This window comes from Anarhichas minor, unplaced genomic scaffold, assembly GCF_050575085.1.
Source record: "Anarhichas minor isolate MPS153535 unplaced genomic scaffold, ASM5057508v1 ptg000030l, whole genome shotgun sequence".
Taxonomy (NCBI): domain Eukaryota; kingdom Metazoa; phylum Chordata; class Actinopteri; order Perciformes; family Anarhichadidae; genus Anarhichas; species Anarhichas minor.
The window spans coordinates 4,144,075-4,171,518 of NW_027466476.1; the positions used below are offsets into that span (position 1 = coordinate 4,144,075).

The 27,444-nt window shown below is 42.6% G+C and overlaps 1 protein-coding gene and 1 long non-coding RNA gene across 9 annotated transcripts in view; one reads left to right on the top strand and one right to left on the bottom strand.

Moving 5' to 3' along the window:
- The window catches only part of ncor2 (nuclear receptor corepressor 2), a 76,956-nt gene that overhangs the window by 1,497 nt on the left and 48,015 nt on the right, over positions 1-27,444 (top strand). For all 8 annotated transcript variants that reach the window (XM_076104375.1, XM_076104381.1, XM_076104378.1 and 5 more), the window contains exons 2-5: positions 14,228-14,423; positions 15,044-15,159; positions 20,699-20,876; positions 25,816-25,998. In XM_076104375.1, the coding sequence (XP_075960490.1) occupies positions 14,319-14,423; positions 15,044-15,159; positions 20,699-20,876; positions 25,816-25,998 (582 nt within the window). In that variant the 5' untranslated portion in view covers positions 14,228-14,318. The remainder of the gene's footprint in view (positions 1-14,227; positions 14,424-15,043; positions 15,160-20,698; positions 20,877-25,815; positions 25,999-27,444) is intronic.
- LOC142964174 (uncharacterized) overlaps positions 9,168-27,444 on the bottom strand; it is a 41,563-nt gene continuing 23,286 nt past the window's right edge. The window contains exon 9 of the long non-coding RNA XR_012957511.1: positions 9,168-11,660. This is a non-coding gene — a long non-coding RNA (uncharacterized LOC142964174). The remainder of the gene's footprint in view (positions 11,661-27,444) is intronic.

Genomic DNA, 27,444 nt, shown 5'->3' on the forward strand with positions numbered 1-27,444 from the left:
TTGTGTTGCTGCATTTAGTATGCTATTGAGAAACAATGGTATGGTTATAATAGTAAAGCACACTGGGCTACAGATACTCAAACTATGTATGAATCATGCGTAGGCGCTGTGTCGTTTGATCTGTATCCTGTTTGTTGGGTGTGACACATTTTTGTGATGGAATTTTTACAACGTTAAGATATTATCAATTATTTATCAATTATCAATATGTGTGATTGGGTGACACCTGCTGTGGGGTTAAGCTACTTTTCCTTCTTATCTTGACCAATCACCTATTGATCTTTGTCGGCAATCAAACAAGGGCGCTTTCTACTCGTGTCCAATTAGTTTTGAAGGGTTTGTTAACCCAAAACTCAAGAAGCATATTTTGTCACCACAGGTCATATCTAGGCATGCTAATAGTTTTAGGTTTATGTGCTCTGGCTTTGAGATATCCCTCTCTGAAACTGCTGTTTCGTATCGCGATACACGTGTCATGACCCTAACCCCGGGTCCATCCCTATTTATGTCCCGTTTCTCCAGAGTCGGCTGCTCGCAGCTTGCAGTGCAAACAAGCAGTGTTTACCTTGGGGAAAACCGGAGGGAGGGCGCTATGCTTCTGCAACTTTGACATTGTTGATGGGGATGGTGTTATCAGCTGTAGTAGCCATATGAGCGCGGTGCAGAGCGGGGAACATGAGCTAGCCAGTGGGGTGTGCTAAAATGCACTTTTATACTTGCCATAGTAAAGCCGGCGTGAGGCGGCTCCGCCAGAACGAGACATAATCACGGCGGTGTGTAGGCTCCGGAAGTGGCCGCGGTGCTAGGTCGTGCACCTCTGAATTTTTGTAACTTGGCGTGCTCGCAAACACATGACTGTCCCAAATGTATGGCTTTTTGCCGGTTACACTTACAGTCTATATGGTCATATCTATGAGTTACATTCGTTGTCTTTTTGATTCTTCATATTTCTCAGATAATTTAGTTTGTACGTCCTTTGGCGTTTCAGAGAATAATGCAGCGCATAGATTACAAACGCCTCCGTTCATGCTCTCAAGAGCATGCGATGGCAGCCCGGCTATGTAAACAAACTACAGAGAAACTCAGATTACACACAGGGGGAGAGCAACTTCATTCTCTGCTTAGGTAGACATTACTCCACTATTTCTTTACGAAGCTGTCATGATAATGCTCTGAATAATCAATAGAGATCCTTTAATGTGTCATTTCACAGAAGTGTATTCAATTTTATGAGGTTAGCGGAGGTGGTCTTTGTTTTAGGTGCTGCGGCCCTCTTCTGCTATAAGATAAAACACTGTGGGGGAAACCTTGCAACCATAACGTTTCCTGTTGTTGCTACACAAATAAAGTCTTCCTCCGGCTACCATAAGGGTTCTTATTGTGAATCAGTGACACATTCCTGAAGCTTTAGTCAACAACATTAACAATTATCACTCCCTTCGTGTGTGAAATGCATTTATTTTTTTTTTGTCCGCTGAGTTTTACATTGCAAAGAGGAATTGGCAGAAATAGAAATGACCACAGTCAGAAACACTTGTGTTGTACCCACATCACGGGTTCAACACATGGTTGGCTACTGCAAAAGTATCCTTACTTTGTGGACATTTGTAATATGAGGGGCGGGCATTACGTTAAAGAAATAAAGTATTTATATTTCTGATAACCGACATCAACAAGCTAGCTTTAGAATTAGCTCTGTGCTGAGTAAAGATTTATTTGGAACAAGAACCCCTGCAATAACTAAATATTAATGATTCAAATATGGAAACATCTGACCCAAGAATAAGAGACACAGACTGAGAATATGACCAAACATTTGGCTCCATGTTTGGGGACTTGACAGGTTGGATAATTTGCGGTGTGGACACATCATCCAACATGAAGTATTCAGGTGTTCAGTCATAGGGCCTGAAGACAGTTTGTGAGTCTGACAAAGCAGCCGAGAGAGAACAAAGTATGCCAATTATTCATTATGTTGTGACTCTACTGACATGAGTTCTGTGCACTCGTAGTACAATATCAGCGTGGCTGTTTGGCTTGTAAAGTGTTAAAGGGGAATGAGGAGATCTCTCTCTTATCCAAAGGGGTAATGGGGGCAAAGATAATCCTGTGCTCAGTGTGGTGCCTCAGGGAGAGACCGCTTCAGTGCTAGTTCAGTCTCTGCTCGTGTTATGAAACACAACGCGGTTACGAAACTGGAAAGGGGAGAGTCCTCGCTCATTTACTGTCTGTGAAAGAAGAATCCTCAGTGAAGAGAAGCATTACTTTTTTTGTATTATAAATGGTTGCATTTTTTAAATTGTTGTTTTTTTAAAAAAAACTGAGGCCTGTTTTTACTTGAGCATGTTTAGCCGATGGCCACCAACATTTATGTATCAACATCCCTTTAGGCGATGTTTGGCCGAATGATTTTGTTTATGATACAGCCTTTGTTGAAATCTCAACCTGAATTTTGGATGTTTATTCGTAGGTAGGACGTGACATTAAATCCACATCCTCATAATTTGCATACACTAATAATCTGCGCCTCTGAGTGTTTTTTAATTTAGGCAAATCCAGTCATGGATCTGTTAAAATGAAACCGTTCCACCAATGATCATTTCACACTGCATATTCAACCGGAATTTATATTTAGCCGACTGAAATCCCAGCACACGAAACAATGATCTTACGGAAATAACACAGCTCTGGAATGCTGCGGTGAATGTTTGTAAACCCTGAAGTTAACGCGCAGAAACCAAAGAGGGAAATATGAGGCAGCCGCCATGAAACTGCCTCCCAGGCCCGGTCCCTCCTCCCAACCCGTTCCCCTCTCAAGGAATGAGTAACAACAGCTGTCTAGCACTTCTCGCTCACTAGTGGGCTGCGCCTGGTGGGTTTCGTGTGTGGGTCATTTTATGCTCGACTCACTGTGGTGGAATATTAGGATCAGGCCCAGTCGATCTGTTGCAGTGCCTCCAATTACTCCCAATCAAACTGCCATTGAACTGGACACGGTACCACCTCGGTTCCAGTGGCCGCCCTGGGGCTGAGGTTGAGCAGTTGTACCATTTTTCTGGGATCGCCAAGTGGAAAAACCAGGGTTGTGGCGTGTTATTTTGAGGTAAGCGCCTCTCTCATATGGGCTCATACAGATCCTGCGAGTAGCCAGTAGCCTCAGACTTTCATATTCAGGATGCAGTCGTCAAAGAGAGCGAGTTGATGCTGCTCGTCTAAGGGTTAATCGGGTCTATAGGTCAGAGCTCCAAAGGGCCACAACATGATTTACATGTCCCTCCAGCAATCTGTGATGCTGCTCGCAATAATCAAATGCAATGTATCCCCGCAATATTTGTTAGCAATGTCGACGATGCGACTTCTCTGCATGACAAAGTCAAATCATAATGAAACTAATTTCATTAATCGGCACACTTTCCTGCATAAAATCCAATTCAAAACCATCGTTACTGGTTTACATGAACTATAAACAATCCGTGACCTCAACAAACAAACACGACTCTAACTGCGAAATCATGACGTTTTTCCAGCAAACCAATACAGCTCTCTGGTAATTCCAATGTTTAACTGAGGCTGCTTTAATTTGGCACTTTACAAACTGAATTTCATACCGCTGCATATTGAAAATGTATTGCTTTACTTATCTTTTTACGAGCACATTTTGACACGCCTCACTGTTAGGATAACATGAGATGGTACTGAAACAGTAGAGAACATATGGATGTTCATGAGCATGTTTTTAATCTCTTATTTAATTATTTAAAGAGAGATATTAAACTAGTATTCCTCATCTGGTTTTCTGATAGTTTGTTGTATATTATGATTATCTGAAGACCCCCAGCTGCTCTTAAACACACAAACGTGTATAATATATTATCATTATCTCTGTTCTCTAAACATTTTTCTTCTTCTGGCCTTGCATGTCCCTTCTGTGGGAAAGACTTGCCAGTCCTGTGATAGAGAGACTAAACTGATTCCTGTCTGATTGTTTGTTTTTATCTGGAGCTTAAGTTAGGTTCAAGTTTAGTTATATATTTTTTTGCTTCTAAATGTCATAAATATTTATATATATATGTGTTATATTGTTTGTATAAGTTAAACGGGTCATAATTCCCTCTTTAATATCTATTTCATATTTCTGTGAACAACTGGTTTTATTCAAATTTCTCGCCAAAAACTACATTTTACAAGACTAGCCTTCATTTGAACACATCATGATAGTGTTATAATTTACCTTTGTCCAGTACTCATTTTTACTGAATAGAGCTTGAACGCAACTAAATGCAAACTCAATTAATTCGTTAATATTAGTTAATACTTGTGAGGGACCTCGTGCTAGCGCAGACGAGCCGGTCGGCGTCCTGCATGGGAATAAATTACAATATAATAAGTGTCTAAAGTTAGCTGTTGCAATTGTTTTTAGATTTGTTCCTCTGTGTCTTATTTTGGACTTGCAGTGGTGACTAGATGCAAGCTTTATGTCTTCTTCTCTCACAACTTCTACACCCTGATATGTTGTGTGTGTGGCTGTGACGTTACTGTCTGGGCAGCTGTGTGTGCGACACAAAACTATCATTTGGCACGTGTGTAAAATTGACATCTGTGCATTTCTATTCAAAATAGGTCTACACTATTGCACAAACACAGACTATATCATTTAGGCTACAAGTACTGTTTCAATAGAGCATTTTAATTTGCACAAGTTAACAGCAGCACCAGTGAAACTCTGTGCCCTTTCAGTCTGTTTTTAAGCTATTGCTTTTATGTATAAACAGTATTTAAAAACTGTTCTGTGCTCTCATGTTGTGGTAATGTTTTATGTTCCTACTCCTTTGAATACGTGTTATAACATGTTCTTCAAGCCGGAAGTCTTTCATCCTCTACACTTATGTGCTTTATTAGAATTAATCCAAACTGCGTCAGTTACTTTACAACCTGTAATTACTTATGTTATAGTTGTCGACTGCGGTTCTTTCTTCCTGTTGACCTTTACAGTTTGTGAAGGAGTTTCTTAGTTAGTCTGGGGTTTTGGAGGTCATCCTAAACGGCATCTTTTACTTTTTCATTGATGACACCTAGAAAACCGATTGGTAAAGGTAGACTTCACTAGATAAATGGACCACAAATATAGTTACTTGCATCTCTTATTGTGTTGACTCGGAAGACCAAAATACTATTCAAAAGCTTTATATAATATCCCTTTGATTGCATGTTGTTGTTTTGTGTGTTATTAGAAATCGATTAAAAGTTAAAGTCATTTATCATTCATAAGCCCTTCTGTTTTGATTTCCATTGCTATGAAATGGAGTTATTATTAAAAACCAGTCACTCATATTTAAACACACTAAAAAAGAGGCAGGCAGCGGATTAGCACAGATTAGAGGTGGCTCTGTGGTAAGTGATTCACTCCGTTACGCAACACAGACGACAGCACGTCAGAGGACACGACTCTTGTTTATGTGTGGGCTACAGCTGTGGATGGCGTTTTATTTATCTCTCCGATTAGCATAACTTATCTTCTAGGAGTGTGTCTTTCACATTCTGGAACACACGTAAGTGAGGATCGCCGAGGGCACACACCTCAGGGTGGATGATCCGACAGGTGAAATATGGGTGTCGCGTAACCGTGACAGGTCGGAAGTAGGTAGTGGTCCGATAATGTGCTCATACTCATAAAATTACTCGTACAACCACACCCGATACTACTACGAGTTTATTTGTCGGTGAATAAATCCTACAGCTCCTCGGGACCCTCGAGGAGACCCAAGCTAAGTCCCCATGTCTTGCTTGTCAGCCAGCTGCTGATTTAAAGTGAAGGGAGGTTAGCTAGGAAATTAGCAACAATAACTCAAGTGCACTTACGGTTAACAGTCCTACTGCTAACTATGATGTGTTTATAGTAGGAAAACAAATAAATGAATGTAAAAACATCTCATGAAAATAGATACAATGTTTTCAAAAGTCATTGTTGGATCTGTAATGGTGTTATTAGGTTCTCATATCGGTACTCTGTCTACAAATACTCAAATTGAATGCCTTGCCCTGTTGTTATTGGTACATCCCTAGTATGACGGCCCAAGTGCACTGTAATTACAGGTTAGGGTGCGCTAGACTCCTGTCTTGACATGTGCACTGGATCCATGACATTGCAGTTTCCAACAAATTAGTCCCCAGAGTGCATCAAAACATCAAGCTGCTGGTGTGACGTTTTGTTGTGTAAAATGGGTATTTCCCCCACTAAATCCTCCTAAAACCTTGTGTATCAAATCTAGTCGGGATGTGTTGTTTGGTGTGTTGTTTGTGTAAACAACACCTGCATTTATGGCCATTAGCATTGCACACGCATGCACGCCCTCAAACGGTACACACACACACACATACTGTTGGACCCTCTCTTGCATAACTAGAAGCTCTGTGAGGCTGCTGCCATGAGGGGCAAACAGAGGCACTCGGGTTGCACGCTGCCGTACAGAAGAACATTTCAAAGCTGTTGAATTATTAAGTAGTAGTGAGGAGGAAGTAGGTCAGCCCAGCAGACAAGTGCACTCCTCCGTTTTATGTCCTGCTCCTCAGCATGGAGGCGTGAATGTCAGGTGGGCTTCAAGAACCGAGCCAACGGGGAATAAAGGGAGATGCTGTCACATTGTGTAGCCATTCAAGAGGGTCTGTAGAGAGTCATTTTGGGCATCAATATTTACCTAATAATCAGTCACAGTGACAATGTTTGACTGTTTGTCATTCATGTAATTTTTGTGGGTTAATCAATGAAACGCCTTTACACGAAATGCACTCAAACTTTTCTAATGCATCAGTGCGAATAGTAACAGCCATGAAACAACTTGTGCGTAAGTAAGTGTTTTTTGCAACGGGCACAACTCCTTGCCTTGTGAATCATATTCACCATAAAGGCACAATCTAAATATCGTAGTGCAGCTTGTGATGTTCTTGGCTACATCTTGCAAACCTGATTTTTTTTTTCATGACGTGATTTAAGTTCGGAAAATATCTGCTTGAGGTTTGACTCAGTCTGGTCAGACGTAGTCCAGACCATCAGCAAACTGTGGTGAAGGGCTTAATGGAGCATGTTTAGTTTGTTTCAGAAAGCCCTCTGACTCACTTTTCAGCCTCGTGAATGAATGAGTTTCCCTATTTAGTACAGTTTCACTTTTTTTTGTTGCCTCTTGGAAGCAGAGAACATGCGTGTATCTCAGCTGTCACCTAGACGTTGGCTATAATCTTTGCTGTTCATCAAATATGGGCTCCATCTCGCTAATACCCCATAAACTCCATCGTTCTGTGCGTTCACATTGTGGTCTAAATGCGTTTTGTATGTGTGAGAATCCCAGAGGAATCATTCGTTGGTCGAAACCTGTTTTTGTGAAGTTGGCAATCAAGAACGAGTACTGTGTGAAGTGCAGTCAGTGAAGGCCTCAGTTCTACACTGGCCAACGGGGCGGGGGAGGGGAGAGCCTTATGTAATTTTAACACGGTGTCGCTGAGGCGGGCCGGCAGCAGGGGAACTGGCAGGAAATCCAATCGCTGCTTTGCTGTCCAGCCTGGACACAGCTGGACAAGCACATCTGGAGGTACAGGCCTACCAATCACTGGCCCCGTTCAGTTTCTGTTTCCTCCCATGCTAATGACAGATATGATCTGTTGAAAAATAGAAATATGCCATGTGATTTTTGCCTGACCAACATTTGTTTATTCTTTTAGATATGACACAAGTACGAGTTGATGATTCATGGCAGGAATATTTGTCTTTCCGTTGTCTTTAGGGGTCTGATGATAGACAGCATGTATAGTTAATACTTTCCTTTAGAGTGGTCATTTGGTATATATTTGTTGCTTTTTTATTTGATAAACCTGACCTACAATTAGAAGAATTGTGTTCACGTCCTCCACCCAGTTACACTACTGCAGAGCAGCCGGCCCACACACAACTCTTATAACGGCTTACTTTTCATGTTTTCATGTAACAATCACATTTGACTTTAGTCCATTATCTGTGATAATCATCTGACCTGCAAAACATACGCTCCCCTTTTTGTTTCTTTGCCCATCGCGCTGTTGTCAACATGATGGGTAGCGTGCTGTTCAGTGAGATTCAAAATGAAAGCTTTGACCGGCTGTGGTTTTGGGGAAATGATTGTCACACAAAATACAGCCGTGTCAAAGTTGACTGCGGGTGTTCACACTGGCTGTGCGTAGCGACCGCTGATATCCTGTCTGAAAGTTGAGCAGAGGTAAAGGCAAAGATTACCTCGGGGTGTTCTTTCTCTGTTTGGTGTTTATAATACACAGGTTCATATATTCATGTTTTTATTTTAAACATGTGCAAGGTACAGTGAGTAGGGAGGCCGTGCCACTGCCATTTATAAACACACCTTGTCAGCTGATACCAATGCCAATATCAACATTGTCTGTCAATTGCATGATAATCATGCACACAAGCTATTCAAATTGACGTTTTTATTTTAAACATTAATGTGGAAATGAAAAATGAGTGATGGCCTATTAGTGCCACTGCTATGCATAAAGATACCTGTTATCTCTCATACAATACTGAACTATTAAAATAATGGACAGATTCATGTTTAGAGAAAAAATAAATTAAAATTTTTATTTTATTTTTTAAATTGTGTAATCATCCAAATATTTCGTGGACCCCCTGTTGAAGACCTCTGCTCTAGCGTGTCTGTTTCCCCACTAATGTGTGGAGTGGCAAAGCCAAATGAGAGGTTTATAAATGTTAGTGTGTTTTAAGGGTTCAGATATAAGCCTTTGTTCATCTTGTTTGCATATGTTTAACATGTACCCACAGTAAAATATCTTACATTATGGACTCTGCATTGGTCGCGTGTTGACTTCCCCTTTTTTAATGTCAGACCAGTAAAGGGGGATTCTGCCTTGTCAGAATGGTCCTGGATGTTATGGCTTGGCTGTGTAAAGGGCATCGTACTCGGGTTTGGCAGATCTATGATCTATGTTTTTCTTGCTGGGGTTCAACCGTTAATTTAAAGGTGTTGGAAATCACCTTCTCATTTTTCTCATTTATTGGCAACTTCCTCCTCTTCACTTGGCTTGGTTTCGATGAACCTAGTTTTTCTCTCGCCGTGCTGTTGCCGACACATGGGACAAGAGGAATAGACCATTTAAAGGTACACATGTTTACAGTGTAGGCTTTTATTGCACAGAAAGCAATCGAGACAAATATTATTGAGAAAGAAAAAATGCAAATGAGTAACGGGCGTTTCATGGTACCCAGGGTAAACATAGAAAACTTCACGGATCATTTTGATAACGCAAACAATGGGTGAGGTCAGGTCGGAGAAGGCTTAAGTTTTAAAGCTGTTTTCTTGAGAAACGCTGCTCACCACACAGATTAACCTTGTTTCTAAATCCTGACCTTTAAAAGACCTCTCGGGACCCCGATACTGAAGCTTCAGGGTATTAATTGCGAAATCTTTGTTTTTGTTGAATTGGGGTGAAGCTGGTTTCTCTACTGCCACATTTCTGCCGCTGAGCGTTGAAGCCAATGCAGACGTTCCTCAGGATTGAGTTGTAATGGCTGCTGCTGTCGGTGACTTTATGATTGTTGATGGAAAAGACTTCCAGTTTCTCTAGAAACACCACCCATGCTGCAAGTAGAGATACAGATCAATGGAAAATCTTCCAGAAAGCAAGTGTTTGCATGCAGATAGAGAGTTTGTGAGCACTTCAGTGTAGGGCGGAGCGAAGACGATGATACATTTGAGATTTATTTTCAATAAAGTTGTTTAGAATCTTTTTTCTCTACCTCCAAAAACACTGGACGGATACTCTTAACACTGCCATTGTTTTATGTCTACCCATTTCACTATGTGAATGTAAAATCATGCATTTATGTAGATGCAATGTCCACAACACATTTACTTGACTTTCACACGTCATGTCTTCTCCATAATGAATGCAAAAGGGGGGAAAAGGTAACAAAAACTGGAAATACATTATTTATTGTTAAATACATATTTTGATGATCAGTATTGAGGGTGAAGGGTAAGCGAGTGAGAGCCTCCTTGTCCGGGGCCTTTTGGTAATGAGGCTGCAGGGAGATAAATCCTTATGAGACCTGACAGGGTGCCACATTCCTGGGCTGAGAGTCCTAGCAGCCCCCCCCCCCCCCCCTAAACTCAGCTCTCTAGGGCACTGCTTTATAGACTTCTGATGTTGTTCCCAGACCGAGCCTTATGCCCATTACAGTTCACTCATCTGCCCTTTTTTCTCATTCCCATGCTTTTGAGTGAAGCTATTGTCTCTTCTGGCTGTCGTAATAATAATAATTACAGAAGCACTTTTTCTGACAGCTAAATACTCTAATTAGTTTTTTCTTCTTCCTGTAAATACCGCCATAATATTTTATGGGCCTATGATTGAACAGGAAGTTGTTGAGGTGTGGTGCCGAGGGTCCGAGCCATGCTATCGAGGCTCTTATCAAATAGTATGTTACAAGCTGTTGACTTCCTCTTACTACTCCTCTTAAAGCTCGACTGTCAAGCTACCGAGTGAGACTACACAGAGATCTGATTTAACTGTTTATGTCAGCAGAATTAAACTTGTTGTTTGAACTCGGCGTCCCGCTCTCCTTGGCGGGCTAGAAGCCGTCTGTGTGCTCCGTGCTCGTATTTTCACAGCCATTCCTAAAATGGAGAGGGAGGGAGGGGGGTGAGAGGATGAAATATTGGCTGAGGCCCACTCGGCTCTGTGCAGAAGACGAAAGGAGAGAGGAGAAGAAAAGCCCGCTAGAGTGAGTTGACTGAGTTCATTCGCAGTGTTGGCAGCGAGCCACCGACTCGCCTGTGGGTGTCTGTAACGGTGCCATTGCATGTGTTTAGCCTCTCGTCTGGAAAGGCCCCATTCGCCTCAGAGTTTATGTCAAAAGCTCCCTCATTGTTTTGGCCCTCTCATCTTGATTCAGGTTTCTTTTTGTCCTCTGCAGATCTTGTGACTGCCTTCAGACTTGTTTTTTCGTCCCTCTCGGGGGGAATCTCTCTCTGACTGGTCATCAAAGAGAGGAGGATGGCTTATCTCATCCTCCCTTTGTCTCGCTGGCCTTTGTCTTTTTTTTTTCTGCCTTTTTGCTGAGCATATTTGCATGCAATATCAATTCATGAATTCTCTTCATCTAGTATTTCACGAGCAGTGAGGTCTGCTTCAGCTCCTCCCTTTGTGTGTTGTGTTTATCCAGGTCTGTGTGCACCAGTTCCTTGGAACAGTTCAGACTACCTGACACACAGACAAAGTCTCTGGCTGGTGTTAGGATTTCGGTAGTGTGTTTACAGAGCTCCTCTGTTCCTTAAAGCCAGAGCCATGTTCAGCCTCTCGTAATGGAGCCCTCTGCGTAATCAAGTGACCCTTTGTGTTTGTGACAGTGTGGCAGGAAGGAAGGGTAGATAGTGCCCCTCTCTGTACGGCAATAAGGAGTCAGACAACGGAGACTGGCACACTACTACAGGTCACATTATGCCAACGATAGACAGTGACCTTGCAGTGATCACGTTCATGGTGCTATAAAAAGTCCTTGTTTACTTCTAGTCGCAGACGTCATTACTGTGAGGAACTGTGGCCACCAGTGGAGGTAGCTGACCTGGCATCAGTGCCGGTGAGGAACCGGGTCATGATTTCTGGAAAGAGACATTTCTGTTGAGTATTTCAAATGAAAGCAGAGTGCCATATAGTCCCATTATATTCGAGAGAAGGCACACATCTCTACAGCCGATATTCAATGATTAAAATGAAAGTGTTGCATGACGGGGAAGAATAAACATTGTTCTCCTATGTTCCCTTTGACAGTGAATGTGTTTTCCAGTCCGGAAAAAGCATATGTGACCTGAGATCATTATTGAACCACAACTGTGCAAGTGGACTCTAAATAGTTTGGGTAGCCATTTTGTCTTTGGGCCTTCTGCAGTCTCCTCGGTATAGTATAATAGTGCCAACCCTACCCTGAAATCTATCTCTATAGTGAAGTATTAATAGTTTTGCTAAAGCACCACACCTGTTTTATTATTGTTCACTTGACAAAGAAACAGGAACCTGTTCCTATTTAAATCTATACACGTTTTGACAGAACTTCTCTCGTGATAGAACCGTATCTATATCGCAGTATAGTGTGTTTTCTGCTAATTCAACGAGTAATACTCTATATGAGATCACCACATGGTATGTCTATTTTTGTATACTCCTGTTTGAATTATATACTTGAAAAGCACTGAGTTGGTATCTGCTTGTTATTGTCAATTTAGACAGTATACTTGTGTATCACAATGTCTCAATTTAATTTAATTACGGTATGATCCCATTGAAAGAAGATAATCATATTGAATTATTGCTCAGCTCTACGTTTTGATGAGAAGTTTCCAGTTTATTCTACTAATTACTGGTGATTCCTTCAGTTCTTATTCATTGTTGCCCTTTGAGTCGTCAGTCTGGTTGAACCATTGTACACCGTTTTGTTGTCCATGTAAAAAACAAAACAAAGAAACCTTCATACAAAATAACTTTTTTTGACAACACAAGCATGAAAGTCTTTTTTTTGGATTGTGTGTTATCAAAATGATGAAGCACCTAGATTAAACATTTGATCTTGTAACAAGATCAACATATAAAACAAGCTCTCTGTGGATATCCTGTTAATTATTCATTTATTAAATAAATAATAACCAATTGAATATCTTACCACACTTCCAATGTTCTCAACATTCCTTGTTATGGTTATTAAATAAACTAACAATTATTATTTCATCTACAAAATTCAATACATGGAGGTTTTTTTTGGGAGATGTTGTCTCCTTGGTGGTGGCTTTCTCTTTCAGTGTACAGAACTGTCGTACTCCTAGAATTCAGTGTACAGAACTGTCGTACTCCTAGAATGCAGTGTACAGAACTGTCGTACTCCTCGAGCACTTTGCTATCTTATTCCATGTTGAGAACCTAAATCTTTGCCACCGTTCCTCTTGTGTGGCTCCCACAGTGCTGAAACATGAGCTATATGAGCTAGAGAGAGAGGCGTCATTAGTCGGAGGCTCAAAGATATGGCAGGCGTCCTAATGTCTTTTTTGGCAGGAGTCACATGGACACATGTCATGAGTACTAGTCCACCTACTACTACTACTACTAATGTCTCATAATGGTGCTGTAACCAGCTGACCGGAGACGACGTCTCAACATAGAGTTTTGGTTTAACTAGACCTTACAATTCTTAAAATTCGTTCCCATTGAGGGTGTGAAGCTATTGTCATATGTCCACCTTGTTGCTCCTCAGCATCGTATCTAATTTTAACCACACAGTTGTGTGCATGTGTGCTGTAATCTGCACGGTCACTGTAATGGGATTATGGCCCTTTCTTCTTGCCTCTATTTTCACTCCTACCTTCCTTCCTTTTCACTACCTATGTGCAGAATAAACCTCTAGCTTTTATGTTGGAGTGTGCTCCAGCTCGGTGCACGCCTGGTTCTACTTATATCTTCACTGTTGGTCAATATAAGACACACTCCTTGTAGACGAGGCAGCTCTAGTTTGCATAACGTCGTCTGGAGTTAAAATCTTGTGCAGGAAGGGGTCTGCAACTTGTTTGACAGCTAATTGGCAAATAATAATTTTGTGTCAGAAGGATGTCTATAAACCTGTTAAATTTCTATCCAATCAAATTCACACAGTGACTTTTGTGTTGTCAAATTTACTTCAATATTCTTTGAACCTTTAGCGGGCCGCTCAGAAACCGGTAGCAAGCTACTCGTAGGAGACCCCTGCTCTAGTGACTGACTCCCAAGGCCTACATCTCTATCTGTCAGTTATTTGTGTTGCCTGTAAAGCCCCATTAAACTCCGAGTATTTTTGGTTTACGGGCTGGCTGCTTGACTTGGCTGGTCTCTGTCTGTGAGGACAGTGGGCCATTCAGTAAGCAGTGAAGGAGGGGGTCAGTCTAGCAGGTGCAGGGGGCGATGGAGGGGAGAGCAGCTGTGATGACGTTCTGATATCCGCTGCAGACAGAGACTTTCATCTCTAGCTACTCTGTAGGTGCTAGCCAGAAAACATCCAATTGTTTCCAAGAAACAGTCGCGCATATTGCATAATGTTTTATGCATTGTTCTTTGCAGGTATGAAAGCATCCAGGGCACTTCCACAGGGGTTGCTCATCTACAAATACTGTCTCATGTCCCATGTCTGTTTGTTTTTTCTTCTCTACAGGTTGCTGGCTAAGCGAAACGGCCAATAATGCACGGCATCTGCTCTGCAGCCACACCCACTTCCTGCCTGTAGAGGAAGCGGCCGTGCCAGCATGTCCTCTCACCCCCAGTCTGTGCAGCCGGGCCGGAGGACGGTGGACACACGGCACCTGCCAAACCCGGCGAGTCTACCACTGCAGCTGCAACGGGCACACGCGGTAAGGGGCACCATGTGTTTAATGGCACCACCTGTAGTGTAGTACCATTTTTACTGGAGTTGTAGCTCTTGCTATGCCTGCTTGAATATTGGGTAAACAGGGCATTATTCTGAGCCACTGGAAAGGGCCTGACCCCTTAGGGGCCTCCGCTGGTGTTTCTCCCAACAGAAACATCCCCAGGTTGCAATGTTGTGCACACAGAGCTGTTCCCTCATTAGATGTTTGAGTCGACAGTCAAGGCTTTCCCCATTATTTCTGCCAAATCCTCCCTAATTATCGAGATTACGTTCCGATACGTATCGTCAGGTGCAAAGCTGTCCGTTCTTCAAAGTTCATTCAGTGACCTCCAGTGTTTGCGAGGCCTTTTTTGTTGCTAGTCAACCCCCGATGAGGGTTGACTAGCTGTGTCCCACAATCCTTTACAAGTTGCAAGTTTACAGTAGCTGCATAGGTTACTTCATTTGTGTGACAATCGAAAGGAAGGAGAGGGAGAAATAAGAGCTGGAGAGAAAATGACTGGATATTACAGAAGAAACGAGGCAGGGAATGGGAAGAAATGTTCTTTTTCATTAACGTGGCGTCTATTGCACCATGCTCACAACTTGTTGTTTGTGTTCCAGGAAGTGGGACTGGTTGACTACCACTCCCATCATGCCAGGGACTACAGCTCCCACCTGGCCCAGCCCCATCGCCGTCGGCCCTCCTTACTGTCAGAGTTCCAGCCTGGCAATGAGAGGTAGGTGCACCGTACTCGTGTGTGTATAAGGCTTATTTGCTCACAAGCAACATATTGTCATTGTTTGAGGTGGCACTTTGTTTAGATTCCTCATGCTTTTAATTACATTGGGATTTTAAAATGACATACTTTACTGGCTGCTGTTTGTTGTATAAATTCATTTGTGCGGGAGTATTTACAGTACCATCATGGCACGTAAACATTAAAAAAAATATGCCAGCCTAACATAATTTGTAGAACTTAAATTTAAGTATTGCACCATGATGTTATTATCAACATCCTCCTCTGCTGGGGATTATAGATGACGTGACATTTTTAGTTTCATACAATTATTCACAGGCTAGTTGCATATCGTGGTGTTGGCTGTCCACGTCGGAACTATATACCATTCACATGAAAATGTTAGTGCTCTCCCTTTAATGCACTTGTCCTAGTTGAGTCTTGACGCCTAAGGGACAAAGCGTCATGCATGCTGCGTTTGCCTGCAGTATTATTCTGCTCAAACCTGTGCCTGTTAACCCTCCCCTCGTGTAATCCTCACGTAATTGTCATCCGCAAGGCGTTCCTCCATAATGTTGTGTTAAACGGCTCTGCAGGGCAATGGAGCTTGCAGAGTTTAGCCATCTTCTATGGCCCAACAGTAAGTCAGGCAGAGCATTGTATGTACTTTACACTTTCCCTCTGGAGACTCCGGTCTTGTACCTACCACAGTTGTTCATTATTTATATAGCCATGCTTTTTTTTTTGAGGATGAGTCTTGATGAGTTCTTGTGAATAATTTATGTGCATGCCATGAATTTTGCATGTTGCACAGAGGATAAGTCTCAATTCTTTTCTCCTCACTTGATTGTCAAGGCAGATTTTCTTGCATATCTTAAAACGTAATTTTATTGATTTTTCCTAGAAATCAGCTGGCAGATATTTGTTACATGCTCCGTATGTCTGATGTGGAGTGAGGGCTGTCTTTCCAAATATGCCAGATAATTAGTGTACCCCTAGCCTCTGGAACGAAAAGGCGTTATATAGCAGCAGACAGCAGATGGTAGAATGACTCTGTCACAGTGTGTGGCCATTGCGTGTTGTGTCTGCGTCTTTAAGTATCAATCAGATGGGATTATGGTCTTCAATGTAAAGGGCAGAGCTGTGTGTCGGTCCTGTTTAACGGTTAGCATAGCCTAGCCCACAGGGGGGCAACGCTGGGTCATGGGTTGATGCAGAAATACACACCACTCTGTTCAACTGCTACCCACCAGCTCCTGATTTGCTGACACCCTTCATTCAGTCACTGGTGCTTTGGCAGTCACACTCGGTGTACAGACGGATGCCTTGTGAGACTTCTACGGTGGAGAAGTGAGGTTGCTTTTCAGTAGATAAAAAATAACCATCATATCAGAAGGGGAGACGAGCAGTTAGCCCACGTTTCTTTGTGGAGGCTGTGAAATATAACGCTGGTCTTGCTGGCAGGCGTCTGTGGGTGGGGAGTCCTTTTCAGTTGAATATATCAGGCCTTCAGCATTCCTTTAGAGGGCTTAAAACCCAGTCTGAAGCCCTCATTCTACCTTCTCATTCAGAGTCTGAATAGCGTAACTCTGGCCTTGGCAATCCTTCAGTCTATGCACACCCTGCCTCCATTTGTAGCAAGCTGAGGGCTGTTCACATTCTGACAGATAATGTAAGCACTAACATAGCCGCGGAAGCTGAACTAGGACGTCATTATCTCTTTCTCAGTGTGATAGATCTATGTATCCATCATCTCCTCTTTAATTGTCTTGGACTGAAGACGAGGTGGAAATGTGCGAGTTCAGTTACTGCTCCAAATGTACCCTAATTACAGGTCAGCATAATCATTGCTGAGCCACGGTGCTGCTTGATTGTTTCATCCTCCTCTTTACTCCAGGGGATATCTCAGTCACTCCACCTCCTCCCATCTGTCTGAGATCACCCAGGCTACTTGAGAAAGGGAGTGAATACATTTTAGAGCAAGCGCAACAAGACAGAGAAACCACTTAACAGGGTTTCTTTTTCTGCTCAGAACAGCGAGTAGGCTGGAAACAAATCTGGTACAATAATGCAAAATGATTATTTTTGACACGTATCCGTGAGCTTTGATTAATGTAGTCAATGTGTATTAAAGTGTTCTGAGGCTTCCGTTCAGACCGTAGTCTTTTCAAATATTTGTACAAATGGTCCTAAATAGCTATTACTGTTTTAGGATTTTACTAACCTTTTGCGTGTTTACTGACATAGCTATGTACGTTTGTTGTTTTCTTTACACCTATGTTTTTCATTTGTAATTGTTATTATTTCAATAGCCTTTTGAATTCCGAGGAGTGTAGAGTCTCAGTTCTGAATCACTCAAAAGCGAATTATGATCCAGCGAGGAATTGATTGCTTTTCACACTATTTTAGAAAAATAGCTTTAATTTATTCCAGTATCGAGCATTTGTTAATGTGGTTTTTGTTTAGCAATATGAACAGAAAAGTTGAGCGCATTCGGTTTTTTTTATTTTACTCCACCCATTTTCCCCTCCTCTTCTGTGCACGTAGCCGGTTTCATTCATCCCAGCTGTGGTGCAGTTCTCTCTCTGTTAGCCATATCTGCATCGCGCACAGCTGTTGAGCCGCTCCTCCGGGGAGCAGCTCCACAGATCGGGCAGCCGCACAAACGCCACAGTGCTTTCACAATACCAGGCCGCTGCTATCAACACACATGATCTCTGTTCCCTGTTGTAATAGGGCCCAGACCAGTAAAGATAGTAATGGAGCTGTTGTGGAGCTGTTGTAGGGGTGTTGTGCTGTGTTGCCCCCCCCCCCCCCCCCCCCCCCCCACTCCCCTACACACATCTCTTTCTCTCATCCTCCAGACAAATCCTCCACAGGGATCAGGTTATTCTGCACGCTCACAAGAGGGAGAGGGGTAAAGAAAGAGGGGGCAGGAGGGTGAAGAGAAGGGGGGAGGGGGGTAGAGCTTGATGATGTGATTATGTAAGTGCCAACCCTCTATGGAGATGAGCAAGTGTGCGACTGAATGAGTGAGAAAAATGTGTTTTGGGGGGGGGGGGGGGGGGGGTCGTACACCATCTGGGTATTCATTTTGGCACCTTATTTTTCGAGGTACTGTTTAGATAAACATCTACAATCCATCTCTTTCCTCACCACCCCATGACATCTTTTAACATGCAGATTTATCCCCGCATATTACATAAGCAACACGACATATCTCCCTTGTATAAAGCTCTGCCGTAGTCCGAGGATGGTCTCGATCGTTACCCCCACTAAGGCAGAGACGTTCGCCATGCTCTCTGGCACATAAAGAAACCACACACTAGGCCATTGTGGGCCTGGACCAGCAATTATGGTTGTGTTTTCCCTCGTCTCTTCAGAAGCCACATCCATTATGACACTGGCGGCAAAGTCACCGACGCTCTGGCATCTGCCTCCGGGGCAGACGTGAGAAAACGGTCTCCTCAGAAAGAACACAGAGACATTTACAAGTGGGCTAATAAAATGTCCCTAAATCTTAAGTAGCCAGTGCAGTTAACATTCAGAAGCGGTCATTTGATGACACACCATGGGTCAATTTTGCTGGTGCGCTGTAGCATGTTGCTAACCCCAATGATGAACACATGCAGAATGCGGTTCCTACTCGCGTCACACATGCAGTAAATCATGAGCAGATCACATTACAGTATGGTGCGTCCCCCTCCTCTGGTGGCTGGGTTCATTGTTAGCATTCCCAGCCAGCCAGATCAGTTTCTAGTTGTAGGGTACAGTATAGGGAGTGTCATCGCTCCGACTGCAAATCTAAACAAATCACTTTTCTGTGTGTGTGTGTGTGCGTGTGTGTGTGCGTGTGCGTAGCCATCGACTGCCCAGCAATGCCTGCAAAACCCCCACACAAGAGCAGCTCTACCATATGCTGCTAGATTGAAAACTATTAGATTCTAGTGTTACAGTGAGTCACAATTTCCAATTTCCTTGCATCCCGTTCTTTCCACTACCGAGTGACCCATTACATGTTCCCATTTTGCAGAAAGAAAATGGTCTTTAGTGATTACTTTATGATGATTCTGTTTGAACCAAATCAAGCCAGCAGGCAGCGGTAAAAATGTAGGTCAGCCTAATCTCCGACTGTAACCGTCTCCATGTGCTTTAGTACAAATGTGTCTTTGTGTGGTTAAATGTAGCCTGTAATAATGGGATGTGATTAGGCCGTCGTGTTTGAACAAAACCTGCACCAAGCCTCGCCTCTTGTTCAGTAGACAGTGTTTCCTATTAATTACCTAGACCCCGCGGCGCGCCACAGTTTCATAACGAACCGAAAATATTGTTACACTTCGGGGAGTTCAACTTGGTGGGTCAGGGACTCAGTGGGGGAGGGGTCCTTGCCGGGCACATTTCCTCTGTGGCGGTTCACCTCAACTGCCTCCAGGTCGTCTTGGAGAGGCCTGCAGTGAAGGTGGCTCAGATCCAACCTAAATAAATAAATAAACAACCGGGCTGTAGGCGGAACCTGGAAGTGTCATTGCGTGATGCCACGACCGTGGTTTTAATTAATTAAGCACCAACATCTTTACCCAAATTCTACAAAAAAGATAAATCCAGACAACATTTAAGCAACAGGTCTTATATTTTGAATTCTGCTTTATTTTTCAAAGATATTTTTTTAGGGTATGTTTGCCTTTAATTGACAGTTTTAGGGACATGGACTGGAAACGAGGGAAGAGAGGGGTGTGGCATGCGTTATAACCACTCGGCTACGAAGGGGCTCTACATGACCTGTTTGTATCGGTAGTAGCGGAGCTGTTCTCCACATATTTTCTGTACCAAGTTAAGTGCACCGTGCATGTAGAGCTGAGAATTGCATTCACACCTCAACTTTTATGTGCACTGTGGTATTTCGAGCCCTGCAATTATTACTTGAGTATGCTTTGGAAGTATGTTTTCTAATACTGAGGTCTGGTCGAGTATTTCAGGCAAAAGATCCAAACGGTCAAACTTTACACATCGTCCTGATCTTTCGTTGGTTCTTCTTTGTGACTCGTCTGTCCCGCCAACATCAAATTGAACTCGGCTTTCACCTGTTTAAGTTGTAACTCCATGCTATGTTAATTTATGGATTATAACATGCTGATATGTACCATGTTAAGATTACACTTGTTGTCACGTTAGCCTTCATTTTACAGTACAGCTGGAACTAATAGGAGTTTTGTCAATAGTAGCAAACGTTGCTAATCCAAAAGCCATCAAAGTTATTAGAGTTCATCTTCTAACCGACGCGAATGTCTGTGTGAAATTGCAATTCAGAGAATCATCCGCAATGCTGATTTGGCTAAAAACCTGATGAAAGTACGCCCCTGTAGCGAGGAAGATACTATTCTTAAATGGAGTATTTGTGCGATTTTCTTTCCTCAGCTTCTACATTAGAAACTTACCACCAGCTCTATGTTGATAACTGCTGCCTGTCGCTCACTGTTCGTTGAAGCGCTTCAGTAGCTTTCCATACGTTTCTCTAATCTGCTACGTTTGTACTTTGCAGAGGGCAAGAACAGCATATCCGCTATGAACACATGTACCTGCCAGAGCACAGCGGCCAATCGGAGGTGGAGTATGCGGAGATCAAACGGCCTCGTCTGGAGATGGGACCAGAGTCTCTGATGAGGCCTTCATCCCACCGGCCACAGCTGCCTCTGGGAGCGACTGACGATATGGCAAAGGTCAGTAGTCACGATAGAAATACAGTTTTTGATGGTGAAGTACAGCTTGATGGTCATGGGATCGGTACTTGACTTGGCGACGGATAACAAGTCAATCAAGTATGAATTGTATATATTCTTATGGTGATAATAAAGGGCTGAGTGTATATATGTATGTTTTTGAATTAATACCTCTTTATTTTCCATGAAACGTACACTTCACATTCAACAAAACAGGCACACCTAAACAAAACGCATAAACAACAAAACCGCTCAAAAGTTAAATTAAAGGTACTTCACTACCAAGTCGTAGCAAAATATTCTCCTTCTAGATTTATTTATTTTTATAAATGAGCCCCAAATCTCATCCAAAGTGTATTTCCCGTTGACTGCTGTACGTTTCTCCATAGCCACACAGTGCAACACGCTGTCAACCCAACGTAGCTTGCTTGGTCGATAACAGATTTCCATGAAAGCAATTTTTAGTTTAGCTTCAAACAAAAAGACAAAATATAGAATTAATACTGTAATGTCAGTTTTGTGCCAGTATCTTGGGAAATCACTGTTTTTGCCTTCAGGAATTAGACTTTTACAAAAATATTTTAAGATATGATTCATAATGTGTATAAGGTGACATCTCTCTGAAATATTATGGCTTTTTTTTATTAAACCTGTCGGCCTCCTTCAGAGCCACAAAGGTTTTTATTAGACATGCCACACCAGAATCCTGCAGTGGTGGAGCTCTGTGAGCAGCAGTGGAAAGACTATAACGGAGCTGTGAAACCGCAATTAATAAATAATAGAGCTGACCTAGATTTCAAAAGACTGAGGGTGAAACTGTGGGAACTGCACATCAAAACGACTTGCTTGCAGTGTAGAGAGCTGCTGATGGGGAGGTGTTCCTGCCATCACACAGAGCGCTTCAAACTGCCACGGGAGGCAGACAGCCAAGGAATGGTAAATAGATACACCAAAGATGGAGGGTACAGGAAATAAAAACCAAAAACATTGACTCTTAAGCTAGCAGGGAAATATTCAGGAATGCCAGTAATTCCCCCCCCCAAAGCACAGACGGACGTAAAGCCATTATACAAGTCGTGTCAGATGCAATCGCTGCACGGAACGAGCGCACTAAATTATAGTGGATGGAGGGAAAGATGTGACTGAAATGGGAAAATGTAGAGAGGCACAGTTGGAGGTGAAGGGGGGGGAAAAGGGAGGAGTAAAAGACAAATACCAACAAGAAAAGAGGAAGCATGCCAGTAGTATCAGACAACGCTGACGCCTGAAGCATGACTCGCATGGACAGCGAGTCAGAGGAGGAGAAACATGTTGGTACTGTGCCGTTATAAAGAGAATAAGGTCAGATTAGAATGAGTTGGAGTGTCCTTTTCTTGGTGCTCTCAAACGTTTTCCATGAATGTCACTCGTGGCTTATATGGCTCAAAGAATGAGCAGTGCTATTTATACTGTTGTGGAAGCCCACATGTGACAAACCTGACTAGTAGCCCATTCACACCAAAAGCCAGACCAATGAATAGGCTGGGCTGACATAGTCGGGATTAGTTTATCACAGATAAATTGGTATCGGGCTATCGTCATTTAAAGCAGTTTTTTGATGCGTCGTTGTACTTAGCTGCGTTGTCGTACACGGATCAATGCAGGGAAGGCTCTGAACTTTACAGACCTTTCGAGAGTCTCGTCTCAAAATGACCCAACCCCAAAAAACTAACTGTGATGAAAGTGGAGACGGGTAATGGAAAAACGGAGGGCAGCGCAACTCCCGTCTGCTTTCTCCGACTGTCTGAGAAATCTGATGTTTTCACGTCACCGATGATGAACAAAGGCATTAAAACATGGGTCTTTCAGGTAAAACATGAGACTAATGTAGGCAACCAGAGAATTACCCTGTGACAGCTGGAGTAAATGAATTGGTTGTATTTTATAGATATTCTGACTGGTGTAGATAGAGGGCCTTGCTGTATGTCACATGGCTATACAGTATGAGTTCGATATTGTATGCTCAATATTTCTAGTCATAATATCAGCAGCTCCGTATCTGCACTGATGACCTTACTGGCACATGTTCAGTGATCAGAGACGATGCATGCCAGCAGTCAACACACATTGGATTGAACAAGACTTCATCCACAAAGTGATGGCACGGATTCAATAGTTTCTTTTTATTACCTTTCATCAGAGCGTAGAACAGCAGTGACGTGTCATATGTCACCAAAACAACTCAAATACTGTGTATTGGAGTAATTTAAGAAGGCTTAAGCCACATTCTTGTAGATGTGTGCATCTTACTTGTTTCAAATGTAAATAAACTATTCTATAAAAAATACATTTACCTTATTTAGTTGTAATAGGAAACCCGTTTGAGTTCCTTCACTTTTTCTTTTCATCCAATTACTTGAATTATTTTCTTAAAGGTCGTTAATTTATGAAAATAATCAATAGTTGCTGGCCATGATTTAAGACCACACCCATTGAGCAGCAGGAATCCACAATTCTGCCGTCCTCGACCAAAGAAATCATTAGTCCTCGAACACTCGACACGATTTTGTCGACTAATGGATTTGTTTATTTAATGGACGGATCATGTCGATGTTCATGCAAAAGCGCCACATTCCATCTTGTTTACCACAGATGTGCCCATAAATTCATGGGAATAAGTGATCAAGAAAGGAAAAAGCATTAAAAATGACGAATCAACTGAAGAAATCTTATTCCACTAAGGCCAACATGACCGATCAGCTGACTAATCGACTAAGAGGGAGGCAAGAGGGAGGCAGCCCTGACATTTAGTAACTTGACATAGAACTGATGTTCATAATCAGTCTTTAGCTCAAGGAACTGAACATAAGAAGGATAGCAGCAACATCAAGTCTGCTAAAGTGAACAATGTTAGCAAGGCCGCCCACACAACTTGCAACAGTTTTAATTTAGCTTTACATCTCAAAACTTCTAGCAACCTTGCCCAGACCATAGAGCCTTATTGAGACCAGTTTCACTCCATATTGCATTTTTATTTTTCTGTAGTTCAAATTATTTCCCTTTACAGACTAGTACTTACTGAACAGAGCACATTTATGCAGACACGCTACAACACCCAGAGGTAACTTAAAACAAACCTGCTGCATGCACAGCCCCAGACATCATGCAGTGGAATGTCCTAGATGTGACCGAGGTCGCTGCGGGCACATGAGATGTAAGCTGTGCCGGGCCGAGGGCTTAGCTATTGGCCTGTGACTCTTTCACACTGTGTCACAGGTGTAGTAGCTGTTGATGTGCTGCGGTACTGTTCACAGGAACAGAGGACGGCGTAGGGCACAACACCAGAAGGCCGACCATCAAATCCCTCGTGCTTAAACACACTCTCTACACAGTTGCACACACTTAACTGTCCTTGAGTTTGCAACAGTAAAAAGAAAATGGACAACTGCAGCAATGAAGGCAAGAATGAAAGGAATTTAAGTTTCATATGAATCAGCTCCTGCATGGTTGAACACATTCCCCACCGCTCACCATTCAATAATGACACCGTCGAGGCATTTTTAAAATATGTTGAGTTTTTGTGACTAATTGTCTTTGGCAACGTGGGCTTCTTGATCTAGGACAGCCCCTCAACATCTTCTGGCGCTGACATTTTCAATCCCAGCAGGTCTGCGGGGCTACAATGCAGCCCGCCTAGTCCAGATTAGCTCGCTTGCATAACCTTCATTTCAGACGTTTTAAAAATAACCCAAGCTGGATCACACATGCGATCATTTTACAGAGACTAGAACTCAAGAATGCCGACCAACGTGCAGAAAGTAGGATCGCACATCACACTCACCGATCAGGAAAAGATCCGGCCCCCGCACAACATGTGGGCCCTCTCTCACCATATATGTGTGTTGTTACATAAACAGGTGCGTGTAGCCGCAGCTCCATTTCCACTCCTGCCTTGCATCCGAACGGATTACTGAGAATTTTCTTAAAGCATGAGCTGCCAGATTATGAAAAAAAAAAAATATTACGTGGGCTGGGCTTTTTAGAGGCAGGACACTCAAAGTGTCCACGGTAAACCCTTCATGCTCCCCAGGTACAACATTTTGCACATTTTAAGTTCAATACATCAATCTGGTGCAGTTTAAGAGCAACGTTAAGAAGCAAGAATTGTGCTTTTGTAAACAAGGTACTGTACTTATAGTGAACAACTATAGTGTATTAGTAGGTAGTACGTAGCCTAATTATTATGTATATATAAAGTAGGTAAAATTGGCTCCAGCTGCAGTGGTTTGATGAATCTTTTCTCTCTACTGTCATCGGTTCAGCTGATGAGCCGCGCTTTGTGTTGTGTGACACTGGCTGATATGTGCCTCCTGATTTTAATCTACACACATGTTGTTCCACCCTTCAGATCCCCCCCCCCCCGACACACACACACACACACACACACATCCTCAGAAGTATTTCACATTTCACAGTCTCCTAAACAGAGCCAGCTGCCAGAGCGCTTGTGCATAATCCTGCCAAGAAAGGCGGTGAGCTCATATTCATTAGTGTGGTCTAGTGACTACGCTGGCCCTCATGACCCAGAAGACTTCATTACTGGCCTGTGTTCCCGTCCCACAGGATACACAGACGGTGTTTGGATGATTTATTGTAAAGTAACCTTCGTGCGGTCTGCAAGTTAATTTGTCCGAGATGGCCAGGACACACCGAGAGGTTCTTTATTCTCGGTTGTTTGGCAGATACGTTACACTAACCTGCTTTATTTACATTTATAGACATATAGACATGTCTTACCATATGAAATTCCCCTTTGACATATTCCTCTCTGCATTCTTCCCGCTCCCTTCCGAGTTTAACAACATGAATTTATTGTTTGACTTTAGCTCGAGTGTAAAATTGATCATAAACGTATTTTACGTCTAAGCATGTCCCTTTTCTGTTTGTTGTGCTTCTGTAGGAGCGTGGAGGTGGAATGGGGAAGCTGGAGCCCATCTCCCCGGTCAGTCCGGTCCACATGGACCCTGACTTGGACCTGGTGCCGGCTCGCTTCTCCAAGGAGGAGCTGATCCAGAACATGGACCGTGTAGACCGGGAGATCACCATGGTGGAGCAGCAGATCTGCAAGCTTCGCAAAAAACAGGTCTGCACACCTATGGATCCGGGTCATAACTCTGAGATTATATTGGCTTGTGTTGTGTTTAGAAATTGCATTGTGTTATTTTGTGCACACCGTGCAAGAAGAGGTGCTGTGTAACAGTGAAGAAAGTCGAGTAGTCGGCGCCACTTTGTGATGTCATTCGTGTGCATTCCGCACATATTTTGATCATGCGGGCACACCTGAAAGCGCTATGAAGTACCTTTTTAATCCGGCACGCATGTAGATGTCTGACTCTTTGCCAATGCTGGCGTCCTTGTTGAATTTTTCTTGGTGGCAGCGTTGGGCTTGTGTGAAGTGTTCATGTGTGGCTTCCCTGCCAGGCTGCAGTTGGCATCCGTGTAATAAAGTCTTAAACAGACTTTGCTGTGTTGTAATCGCTGCATTCAAGGTCTGTAGCTGTTTCTTGCTCAATGTGCCACCATTCTGTACACGCACTCCTCCAGGCAGCTGCATTCCTTTTTTTTTCTCCCCCCCCTTCTCTTTGGCTTTTTATTTAGGAGAAAAGTAGGCTAAAAATATAGAGGGCTATAAATACCACTTTCCCTGAAGGAGGAGGATTATATGGTGGAGGTTTTGTGACTGCTAAACCACTCACATCCCTGCCACACTGTCTCCCTCTTGGCTGCCTGCCATGTTTAGTAGAGAAACTTTATGTTAAGTTCTTTCTTTTCCTCCCGACTCCCTCCTCCATCACGCATGCAGTTATGTTTAAATTATGTTAATGTATTCATTTAAAACAAAGAAATCGTCTTTGAAAAGTAGCATTAAGTGAATGTATTGATTGCGGCTCCATGTGGTGTTTTCAGACCCACTGATTATTTATCAACACTTTAATGGGTATTTATTAATACACTAATATTGTAGACACAGCATTAACCCTTTACCCTCCCCCATGATTACATTACATTGATAATAACAACAACAACAGACACTATTTGCAGTAAAGGAATACATTTATTTATTTTTTACTCTGAAGTAACATACTAATGAGACAAATGCAAAAGTGTTTTTTGTTGTTATTGCCCTTTGTTAATAGAAAAGACTTAGTATATAATTAATCTGGGTTCTTTAACCAAATTGCAAAAGGAACCAAAACAAAGCTGGCTATCGGATTCCACCGTTAGGGTTGAAACTTGTGAATGATCGAGAGACTAAACTGCTGCTTACGAGCATAAATCAAGACCCCTCGATACACACGCTGTGTTTTTATGGATATATATATATATATATATATATATATTTTTTTTTTTTTTTTACAGTCCGGCTCTCTTCAACCATTAAAACATCTGGACTAATTAAGTGGCACGGTAAAACTTTATTTAAAGAGTTGTGGCAGAGTTAGTGGATGGGCGGGGGATGGGGCTTAGGTTACCGCCAGCCTGGGTCATGTCAGCCAAGCTCAGGACGGCTGGTTTATTTTATTTTACT